Here is a 12,115-nt window from a genome sequence, read left to right as displayed (position 1 = left end):
ACCCACGATCTCCATCTAAGCCCAAATCCCATCTTCTGTAGTACCAAGTCCACAAAACTCCACTTGACTCTATCATATGCTTTTTGGAAGTCTAGCTTGATTATTGCTGCCTCCTCCTTCCTCTGCTTGAGCCAGTCCACAGTTTCACATGCAATGAGTGTTCCATCATGTATTTTCCTGCCTTTCACAAATACACTCTGCGTCTCTCCTACTAGCTCTGGCATTACTTGTCTCATCCTCCTCACCAATACATTGGAAATAACCTTGTACACACACCCAACCATACTAATTGGTCGCAGGTCTTTAATCTCCCTTGCCCCCACAAACTTTGGAGCCAGCGCCACCCAAGTGATATTGGACTCCACCGGTAACCTTGATGTCTGAAAGAATCCGATCACAGCTGCCGTGAATTCCGGCCCTATCTCGTCCCAACACCTCTTAATAAAATTCATGTTATACCCGTCACAGCCTGGTGCCTTAGAGAACTCACAATCCCAAACAGCCTTTCTTATCTCCTCAGCTGACGGCAACATTTCCAACTTTACAGCATCATCCTGGCGTATTCTTCTCACCAGACCGTCCCTGAAGCCCACCATAGGAGAGTCTTTCTGCTGATATAATTCCTTATAGAAATCTATAATAGCAATTTTAATCCTCGTCTGGTTCCTGACCTGTCTGCCATTGATTAGCAAAGTATCTATCATGTTGTTCCTCCTTCTTGCTAAGGCTATGTGGTGAAAGTATCTTGTATTTTTGTCCATTTCCTTGGCTTGTCTCGATCGTGACATCTGCTTCCAATGAATCTCTTTTCTCACATACCACTTCTCATAGCAACTTACTAGCGCCTTTCGTCTAGCCTCCATAGTTCCATCATACACTCCATTGCTCACCAAGTCATCAATCTTCTTGATTTCTTCCTCAAAGGTCGTAATCTTCTTATCCATGTCACTAAAATTGGCCTTACCCACCTTCCTAGCGGAATCGACAACGCCTTCAATTTATCTGTGAACTGAATCTCCCCAAAGCCTCTCCACTCCTCCTTCACCATTCTAAAAAAGCCTTCATGCGTAAACCAGGAATCTAAACTTCTGAATGGCCTTGGGCCTCCCCTCATTTTTTTTGTCTTCTACAATAATAGGGCAGTGATCTGACAGCCCCCTTGGTCTACCACGTACCCGAGTCTCCGGAAACTCCTCCAGCCACTCTAGGCTAAACAAAGCTCTATCAATGCGACTACAAGAGCGTCCCCTAAACCATGTGAACCTACGATCAGTGAGCGGCAAGTCCACTAACTCCATATCTTGGATCCAAGTCTTAAAATCTTTTGCAGATCGAGGTAAGACCCCAGCACTTAGTTAATAATATTGAAAGACTAAAAATTCTGCACAAACAGGAGAGATCTAGAAATCTATATCTCTTTATTCTTAATGACAAATATCTTGTATAAAACATGTATATATATTAAGAACATAAAAATAGTTGCATTTTCATTAAAATAACTGCCAAATAAATTTAAATAGAAAGCTACTTCTTCAAATGTTATAGCTAGTGATCATTCAATCCATCACAATTTTTAGTTCCCACACCTAATTTCTAGAATCAATACATAACACAACTGAGAACGATACTCAAATAAGAAACCTAGCAGAAACGAAAGTAAAAGCAAACTACTTAGCCAAATTGTAATGTTCATATGAGAAACTGCGTAACAAATTACAAAACCAGAAGTTTAAAACCACCTATTTACAGATAAATTCAACAGCAAATTCAGAGTCATCTACGCATCTAACAAATTTAAAGACAAATTCAGAAGTTCGCATTCTAACAAATTAGTCAAAATTAGAATAATTTTAAACATATATATTCTTGCAGCATGGTGATGGTTTCCTTAGCTCACATTTATACGTTGGTGTATAATACTATGAGGGAAGACTTCACAAACACAAAGATGAATTATGATTAGAGATAGATATAAGAAAAGAAAAGAGAGATTGCTAAAAAAGTATTCCTTTGGATTTCCTTCTCATGAAATTGCAAAAGATGCAAAATTTACAATGTCTAAACTCTATTGATATAATGAAAGTTATAAATAGTAATATCTTTTCTTTTTCTTTCTATTTATTTATCTAGAGATGTCTTAATTCTCTCAATATAATTATCATGATAACAAAATAACAAGATCTAACAAGAGACAAATTATGAAGCCACATACTAATATATACACTAACAATAATTATACCATAGTTGATTTTTTTAGAAGGGCACTAAGAAGCATCTAAGATTCTCAAATTAAAGCTTGCAAAAAGAATAGAATTAAAAACCAGAAGAGTCCTGATAAAAAGTTGCACTAGGACCATAAAATTGTAAGCATGCTTTCAAGGTTTCTCCTAACAAAACCATAAACAAAAGAGAGCATAGCAAAGAAGCAACAGCCCCAAGGAGCAAGAGAGTAGAATAATATTACAGTTATTACAGGTAGGATTTACCTCTAATTGTTCAATTTGTTCCCAAGGAGTTTAAATTCAGGTCACAATACTTCAAGCTCATCTATTATAGCAAGTAATTTCTGTTATTAAAAAATGACATGCAAGACACAAAACTACTAAATACTAAATACATAAATTACTAAATTAAAACGAGCTAATGTGTGAGGAGAGAATAGAAAGAACAGAGAAGAAGCTTCAAAATTTTACTATGTGTAGAAAGCTAGAGAGAGATCTCAATCTTCTATTCTTGTCACTGATTAAACTAACTTCTAGATAAATATGGAGCTAAATAACAAAGAGATGTATTACAAATTTAAGCTTCATAATAACTCAGTATATTCAAGATTTTTTTTGCAGAAGAAAAAAGAACCAGAAAAACTATCGTAAGTCATTTTCGCAGGCTCGTGTGTTCTTCTAGTGAGAAAATCTAATTAGCATATTTGTGTTGGAGAATATTCTAAAATAGATATGGTGAAAAAGTCTTAACAGAATGGATCAGAATTTGGATTAGGAAATAAAGTACCTGCTTGAACAAATTGAACAAATGGAGGTTATTGAACAAATTGAAAAAATCTATAGTAACTGTAATTTGGCTTATAGTTTATTAATAAGCTCAGTTTAAATATACCAACAGTCATTGAACTTTTTGACCGAAGATTCATAAATTGGAATGCAAACCATACAATTCTTGATTTAATCCTAAGATCTAAAACGTTTTTTAGAGGCTAATACCTTAATTAATAGATTTAAACATTAAATTATGAATTTAGTGAGAAGAAATTTATCCAATCATAAAAATACATGGTTGATGTTTAGACATTAGAGTAGTGAAATCGAAATCCTAAAACACTGATGACAAGAATAAAAATCAAATACCTTGTCAGAAGCGTTTTTGTCCATTTCTGCTTTTTCCTTCTCAGCTTGCTGTTTCTGTTTCTCCGACCTCTCTCTCTCTCCCATTTCTGCACACAAAAAAAAATCATCGGAATCGGGCTTTGAAGAAGGAGAAGGAGAAAGGAAAAGGGAAAGAGAAGGGGGGAGATACCTTGATGCAGACATTCTCTTTTGGCATGCTCCTCTTCGTTGAGAATCCTACCTTTGTCGCTGTAGAAGCGAGAGAAAGCACCATGAAATGTTGAGTTCAGAAGATAACGGTGACGACGCCGAGGCTGGAGAAGACGACGATGACGGCTGCGAGTCCAGAAGACGATGGCGACAACATCGAGATTGGAGAAGACGAAGACTGTTTGAGGGGAAGAAATGCAACTCAGTAACTGTTTGAGAAGGTGAGAATGGTGATTGGTGAGAGTGAGTTAGGGTAGAGTAATTCAGTAAATATTTTAAATTAGCGACCCGATTTAGTGACTGATTAGTTATAACATTATTATATCGCAGTCGTTAAATCGATCGATATCTTAATTATTAGCAACTGATTTAGCAACCATCAGCTTAGCAACTAAGTTAGCGATCAATCTTTTTCAGCTTATCTATTAGTTGCAAAATCGGTCGCTAAATTAAAAAATAGTGACCGATTTTGTGACCAACAATTCCAAGCATTACTTCCTCATTTCGGTTGCTAATTCGATGCTAAGTTAAAAAATAGGGACCAACTTTATGTTTCTCGTATAAAAACTTTATCGATCGCTAAATTGGTCACTATTAATGACCAATTTCTTTGGTCACTAAAATTAGTCGCTGATTGTAATTTAGCGACCAATATTTTTCTGGTCCTTAAAATTCTTTATCCGTTGCTAAATCAATTGCTATTTTCGGTCACTAAAATCAGTCGCTATTCTAAAACTTTCTTGTAGTGAAGTTTAAACGGGTCATCTAATTTAATTTGTGGACTTAAATGGACTGACCTAAAGTAGGTCAGGCTGACCCATTTGATAGTCTTAATTTTTTTTAAATCTAAGGCAGGTAAAATTTTTATTCAATGAATAAAAAAGAAATTTAGGTTGACGGTGAACCTCACAAGTTTCTCTTTATTACAAGTTTTGTTTCTATTGTAACGGGAATTCCCACCTGTACTCACTAGTGCTTTTGATTAATCTAAGACTTCTATTATGTCACATTTAATTCTGAAATAGTCTAATGCTACTTCGCTACAGCTTCTAAGAATGGTCTCCTCTTCATTGACTTATGTGTTAATAACGTTACTGGACACTTATCTCTCTCATTATATTGCTGAGACTGCAAAAACTATTCTTCCTTGTTCTGAGTACGTAGTCTGAACTCAAAAGATTCTCAGAGGTTTCTTATATCATCTTCAATAAAGTCTGAACTTGATTCAAAATTACGAAACTCCTTATTAAGGTCCCTGCAAATTACACATTGACAGTTAATTAGTTCTAATTTGAAAAAATGTCATAAAGCGAGAGTGAGAAAGTAAAGTGGCGCCATGGGAAAACTAATTAAATATATACTTCAAATGTGGAATTGTCATATTCCTCAATAAAGATGGATTTCGAGCCACAAATTGTTGCCACTCGTCTGGATCAATTTTACCATCTCCTTTGAGATCTGCTTCTTGAAAAGCCTATACACATATATATTTGCATGCTATGTTTTATAACATATATATACAGAGCTTTGTGAAAGGTTTAATATGACAATTAGGTGATCTAGTAATTAATCTGAAGTTAGAGGGGGAAAGAGGGGGAAAAAGGAAAAAGAAAGGGCAGTACAGTACATACCTTATCGATTATGAGCTGAATTATGTCATCAGAAAACACCAATTGGGACTCGCTTAGTAGTGCCACAATCATCTCTCTTACCTTCCACATTCATGATAATCAGTAATAAGTAATAACCAAGATACATGTATACAGTTGTCAATGAGCTTGTTTATTATTCGGTGGTTACTTATACCGTTCGCAATATCATCTTCGCATTGAAGATATTTTCACGAAAACAGCACCTTATTGGAAATTATTCCCTACCTCGTCGCGTTCAATAAAGCCACTTTGCCGTATATCGTGGAGCCGAAATGCAACTGCATGCCACGTGTATATTCATGGATCTTAGATAGAGAAATTAAAGAGATATATGGAGATGAAGAATAGATTAATTGATGATGTTATTGATATCATTACATACAAGCTGCTTTTTGTGGTTGGAGCGCTGCAGGATGGAACACGCTGAGTCCTCTAACAAACTCTCCAAACTCTATCACCCCATCCTTTCCCGAATCAAATAAATCAAATATCTGCATCCACATTTATTGTTATTTTTACATCCTTCTATATAGGAAAGCAGCAAGTTAATTAAAGCTAATAACCGTACCCTATCGGCAAAAAGGTTTCTTTTCTTGCTGTTACCAAATAAGCCAAGTTGAAATTCCTCCTGCATCCCATAAATTCAAGATTATTAGTTAGTCCATATACATATATATATGGTCAACGTGCATGAGTAGTATAGTACTACTCTATAGGTAGCTTAATTATTACTTTGCTGATGAGGCCGTCATCAACTATGGAGCTACTTAATTTCTTGAACAGCTCATACAGTGCTTCAATATCACAAAGATCAACTGCAATAACTAACCATGTTAGACTAATAATAGATGCTAATATATAACGATGATATATAAATATACACACACAAGGCAGGCTCACACATACAGCAGGTTTGGGCAGCAAGAACTGCTGCTGGGTCTTCTTCCTGTTTATGATGCCCAATAAGCCTCTGCCGTTGTTTGCTGAAAGAACAGCCCATCCAAACTAGGCTTTGATAGATGCTCCTTAATATATTTATATCTATGGTGCCGTCTAAGGTGACTTCAGTATTCATGGCTATATATGGTTATGCTCTGCGATCCAATTATATTAGATCACTTGGTCATTAGTTTGGAGTTAATTGGTCTTAATATTTGACCATTATTAAGTGAATTTAATTTTGATATACTGTGAGTATCAAGTAATTTTATAGGTACATTTAATTACGTAACACCACATCATCAATAGTAACTACTATTTTCATTGACAGCATGAATGATCATCTAAAAAGATGGATGTGATTATACGACTTTATAAATATATTTTACACTATCAATACATCAAAATTAAACTCTTATTAAAGTGGTGTAAATTTTAAAAAGTGTAAATAAAATCGTTTACCATAATAAATATATATTTTCTTTTTGAAAATTTAAAAGAAAAAGTCTAGGGGCAAGCAACTTTTATATTTTATGACCAGCACTTAACCATCAAAAGAAAATTGAGTGATTTTCCACCATTAGATGTAATCTCACACCATTAAAAAGACTATTGATGGCCAATTGATGATTACAAAACACAAAAATTGCGGCCCCTTAGCACTCCTCTATTTAAAATTTTAAATGCTACTTAATATTTATTATTTATTAATCTCGGGAGTGATAATTTTTTTAGAAAGAATTTTAGGGTGATACTTAATTCACAAATAACTAACCCAAAACATTTGAAAATTTAAATTACAAGACCAATTTCAGAAAGTAAATTAAAAAGTAGAATATTATCTTTTTTAAAGACCAAAATAAAAAGCCTAGTTATAACTCAAATGGTATAATCTCTCCATCTCTAAGAGGTCGCAAGTTCGAGCCTCTCTATCGTAAAAAAAAAATAATAATTAAGACCAAAATAAAAAATAGAAAAAAATATCATCTTATTCATTTTTATTGTCTTAAATCTACATGGCCCATCTCCGTTACAAACACCAAGTGCAGTTATTCAAAAAGCAACTTTCAGGTAGGTTTAAATCGACATCAACAAACAAATACGAACAAAACATGAAAGATTACTGATATTGTTGCATTTGGTAATATACAGCTTCCAATCTAATTACGAACACCGATAGTAAGTAACAAATTCTAGCAATAATTTTACCGATCAGATCTAAAACAATGACCATGTCCCACCACAGAAACATTGAATTCTATCTTACATCACAATAAGTATATATACGTGCATTTAAATTTTTTGTGTTTTATTCATTATCTTGTATCCTCCTATCACACCAGACTATTGCCTCATTCGATATCAAAAAATTTCTACACTATTTACTAATAAGCGATGCCAACTTGCATTTGAGCAAAACACAACTATTTAGTAGTTTTTTATTTTTTAAAGAAATAAAAATTAACTACAAATTAATAAAAGACATCGTCTAAATAAATAACTTGATAAATTTATACATATATTAATATTTTTTTATAATATTTTATTTTTGCCTATATGGTAAAAACTGAAAGTTACCAAAATGGAATTAATTATGAGCAGTGTTTAAAAAATATAGTTAAAATTAATTACAGCTTTATTTATGAATGTTATTTTTGGATTTGAGAGTCAATATTTAGTCGGCCTTAACCATAATTTTCTTAGTCACCGGAATTGTGTTCATGTATCTATATGTGCATGGAATGGAATAATGGAACAACTCATCTGTCACTTTTGGATTGCAAAGAAGCGAGCTAAGCTTTTGATTTTTTAAGTGCTGGCCAGTGGCCATAGACGCAATTGCTTCTCCAAAATGATGATTTCCTGAGATGAGATGAGATGTGACCTTTATATTATTAATGGATGGTCCAAGAATTATGTTAGGATAAATAAATGTATGTGATACATGTATGTCTGTGCTTTCAGTCATAGTTGCTATAAAGTCATCGTTGCCTAGACGAATACATAAATTTAGAATAATTTAATCAAAATTTGATAGAGTAAGAAGATACAGAAAAATACAAAATAATTAATCAGTTATGCTAAGTATCTAAATTTTTTGGTAATTAAATACAATTAAATTGGTTTAAACTCAACAAAAATTTATTATATTAGTGGAGTATGTCATACTCTAAGTACGTGAATAATTCCTACGTTTCTCTCTTTTTCATTCTTCTTTTTCTCTTTTTTCTTTGCATTTCTCCTCCTTCTTCTTCTTTTCCTTCTTTTTCGTATTTCTCCTTCTTCTTTTTCCTTCTTTTTGCTGATTAGGTTAATTTAGATTAAAATTAGGATTCTCTTATCAGCATTTATCTTAGTTCATAGATAATTAAGCATTCTATTATCTTGGGTCTGGAATTTCAATTTGTTTGGACTGGCTTGATTGATTTTCTGTTGAATTTCAAGTTCTCCATGGCTTCTCCACTAAGGTGCACTTCTGGACGCTGGTTGTTACTGATTCTACAATCTTTGGTTCTCCATGCTGATTCTGGTATTTTCCCTTTGATTTCTTCATTTTCAATGTAAATTACAGAATGATTAATTTTCGTAATTTGCTGAGTTAATTAGTTCATAGAGAATTGATTATTGTTTTTTGTTTGTTTGTTCTGTTGACCACTTTGATTGAGTTAACTAGTTCATAGAGAATAATGTAAATTTTACTCTCTTTGTTGGACACACAGCAGTTCTTGCTTTCACTGGGTAAGGTTACCCAATTTGCAATCTTGCAGTGACAATTTAGACTCAAATAGCATGCTTGAAAATTCTTTAAATGCTAAGAAGAAGCAAATCTCGGAACTGAACATGGAGCTACATAATATTGAAACAACTTTATCAAATAAAGAGAAAAACATAATGATGTCAAGAAACTTACTGCAATGCTCAATGAAAAGGTTATTTTCAATAAATTGAAGTCTTCTAAATACAAGTTTGTTCATGTTATCTCATAAGTGATTGTGAATACCCAAAGATTTTGGTTTCACATTTTTGGATTTTAAGTGGAGCACGAGCTAACACAGTTGAAGGTATGAATGGTTTATTTTGCAATGGGACATACAATTGTGCCCCTACCCTTACCCTCCAAAACAAAAAGATAATTTGCAAAAGAAAAAGAAGAGGAAAAAAAGAGAAAAATCATAATACATCTAGCCATTTATATAATATAACTTCCATTAAGCAAGGCTTATTAGAAAAAGCCCATGGTTCCTACACACATTGTCCATGTTGTGAAATTAACAATAATTTTTTGCATATTAGACTGTTCTTAAAGATAATTTGGAAGTGTTACTGCTGGGTATTTTGAAGTTTCTGTTATCTTGATTACTTTATTGTTTTTAGGTCACACTTTCTAAGAAAACATCCATACTGGAAATAGCAGAATAGAAGATAACAGAAAACTTACAGCAATGATTAATGAGCAACAAAAATTGATACAGAAGTTGAAAGATGATATATTAAAGGTTTGGAACAAGTACCACAAAAACTACTATTAGTATATTCTTCTGTATAGACAATTAACCCCTCTCATTTCCTTATTTATTTTACTTTTTTATTCATTTACAAGTTATGATGAAATTCTCTTCTCTTTAATTTCTTCAATATATCTAGTTACTTGTTATTAACTTTTGTATAGGGCTAAAGTTATGATGAAATTCTCTTTTCTTTAATTTCTTCAATATATCTAGTTACTTGTTATTAACTTTTGTATAAGGCTATAGTTCCAATTCCAAAGATCACAAACGCAACTTCTTTGAAGACTATGATCTTTCAGAAGCTGGCAGTGGTGAGACATCTGAGGAGGTATGCTTATTATTAATAATCTATTGGAATTTTTTTTTTACATGTCCAACATCATTTCATACAAATTTTAAATATTAGATGATATAATATTGACTATATGTATCATTACCTTTTAATAGGAAATTAAGATAGTTGAAGGAGAAGATTGGGGTATTAATTGTGGAACTGGAAAACTGCAAAGCCGACGATGTCAAATTATACGGAAAGATTCGCTATGTCCAATATTATAATCACTACAAGAAAAATACCCATTTAGGTACACTTGAAAAGTGTAGCCAAAAGTGAAAAAAAATGATGTCTTAGGCTACGGCTACGCTTTTTGGGCTACGACTACGCTTTTTGGGGTGATTCCTATTCGGCCGTTGCCTATTCTCAAAGGCTACGCTTTTCTGCACCAAGGGCTACGCTTTTGGAGTTTGGGAATAGGGTACGTTTTTCAAGTGATGCTGTCCAGGACCAAAGGCTATGCTTTTCAGCTTCCATTTTTGCCAGAATAGGCTACGCTTTTCAACGCTACTGCATCACCTGTAAAGCGTAGCCACATTGTATACCATGGCTACTTTTTATAAGTGTAGCCTTAGGTCCCTTGGTTTTTTTTTTTATTGTATACTATAGCTATTGTATATAAGTGTAGCCTTATGTCTCATTTTTTTTTGTATATATATATTCTACTAATTATTAATACAACATAATATTTAGTAACATGATTACATGTATAATAATTCTGCATTTTTAATTAAATGAGTTAAATATTATAAAATAAAAATAAATACATAATTATACTAAATAATTTCTTTATATAATAAAAATTATCTGTAAATAAAATATATTTATAATGATCCAAAAGTATTAATATTCATACATCTCACACTAAATTAAGCATAGCTATATCAAAATAAACACGAAATCACTTAGAATTTACTACTAATACTCTACCAAAAACTAAAATATTGTATCCTACATCAATTCTGTCTTCACCATTTTATTTTTTGATAGAGGAGCTCAACACAAGCAGTGGAGCAATTCTGTCTTCACCATTACGACTTCCTATAATCCATGCCCTGCCAAAAAGGTTGAGAGAAAAAAAATTCACATCAAAATTCACACCAAAATTCATAACTATTTCCACTTCATGATAAATTTTATTATTAGTATTTAATTTCTTTAATAAGTTTCTAAAATAACGTACTACCAAATATAAAGAAGGCACATATATTAGTAGTAAGATTGAGCAGAAATTTCTTTCTTATCTTCTAAATTTTTGCTGCCAGAATCCATAAGAATTGTCAATCTTTTTTCCGTGTTCATGAATTGACTACATAAATGAAAAATTGAATTAGAAACAAAACTTCAATATATATAAATGAATTTGAAAACGAAAAGCTAGAAATAATGGCAGTGCTACAAGAACCAATTTCACATTAGAATTTTTGGACCAAAACCAGCAAAAAATATTATAAGTTCCCTTAATGATTTTAATTTCATCAAGTTTGAACCAACAAATTGCAATGAGCCACAAAAATACTGCAGCATATATAATCCACATGCAACAAAAACAATTAACAACACGAAATCAGTAAACTACTCTAGAAAAATGAATAATAGCCCCCATTAGTACTTGATTTTTGTTTATTGGAACATTACCATTTACTACTACAAAGTAAACTGTGCTGATTAAGAAAGCAACAATCATTCATAGATCCAAGAATCAAGCAGCTGACTGATCAATAAATACATTATGTAGCCTAACTTATTTGAGTGTAAGCATACTCAATGGAAAGGTTACTTAGATATGAAACTACTTCTGCCATTTAATCAAAGGATACATACAATAAGTTGCAGCAACCAAAGTTTAGAGAAATTCAAGAGCATGAGATCTAGATACATAGCTAAGTACAAGATTTAAAATAATATCATAGTACAGAAACAGATTCTAACAGAAGTGATTCAAAACCAGCTAACATGCTCTTATCCATGATTCAACCAGGGATTTTGGAGAAGAAACTCAAACCCAAGGAACGAAATTGAAACCATCAGTTAACTAATAATAATATAGGATGAAACTAAAGATCAAAAAGAAATAGAAAGCAAACAAAACTTAACTAAAGATGAAGCAGAATTTTGTGCAGAAGATGA

General features: G+C 32.6%; 1 protein-coding gene across 1 annotated transcript; it reads right to left on the bottom strand.

Annotated features, from left to right (window-relative positions):
• Window positions 1-4,385: 4,385 nt before the first annotated feature.
• LOC112732421 (calcineurin B-like protein 4) lies at window positions 4,386-6,344 on the bottom strand. Its single transcript, XM_025781144.3, has 8 exons — window positions 6,110-6,344; window positions 5,936-6,018; window positions 5,772-5,831; window positions 5,586-5,694; window positions 5,429-5,481; window positions 5,183-5,263; window positions 4,913-5,025; window positions 4,386-4,806 (listed from the first exon to the last, which is right to left on the bottom strand). The coding sequence occupies exons 1-8, from the start codon at window positions 6,276-6,278 to the stop codon at window positions 4,734-4,736; spliced, it is 741 nt and encodes a 246-aa protein (XP_025636929.2). The 5' UTR covers window positions 6,279-6,344; the 3' UTR covers window positions 4,386-4,733.
• Between the last annotated feature and the right edge of the window lie 5,771 nt (window positions 6,345-12,115).

This window comes from Arachis hypogaea, chromosome 13, assembly GCF_003086295.3.
Source record: "Arachis hypogaea cultivar Tifrunner chromosome 13, arahy.Tifrunner.gnm2.J5K5, whole genome shotgun sequence".
Lineage (NCBI taxonomy): Eukaryota > Viridiplantae > Streptophyta > Magnoliopsida > Fabales > Fabaceae > Arachis > Arachis hypogaea.
The sequence above is the reverse complement of the archived record's forward strand: the minus strand, read 5'-3'. Positions and strand labels throughout refer to the sequence as shown.

Bases quoted from the DNA above. Each gene is read 5' to 3' on its own strand.
- LOC112732421 (XM_025781144.3), bottom strand. From the start codon at position 6,278: ATGAATACTGAAGTCACCTTAGACGGCACCATAGATATAAATATATTA. The intron at 6,019-6,109 runs GTATGTGTGAGC...TAGTTATTGCAG, and splicing joins TCTTGCTGCCCAAACCTGCT to TTGATCTTTGTGATATTGAA. The intron at 5,832-5,935 runs GTAATAATTAAG...TATGGGATGCAG, and splicing joins ATGACGGCCTCATCAGCAAA to GAGGAATTTCAACTTGGCTT.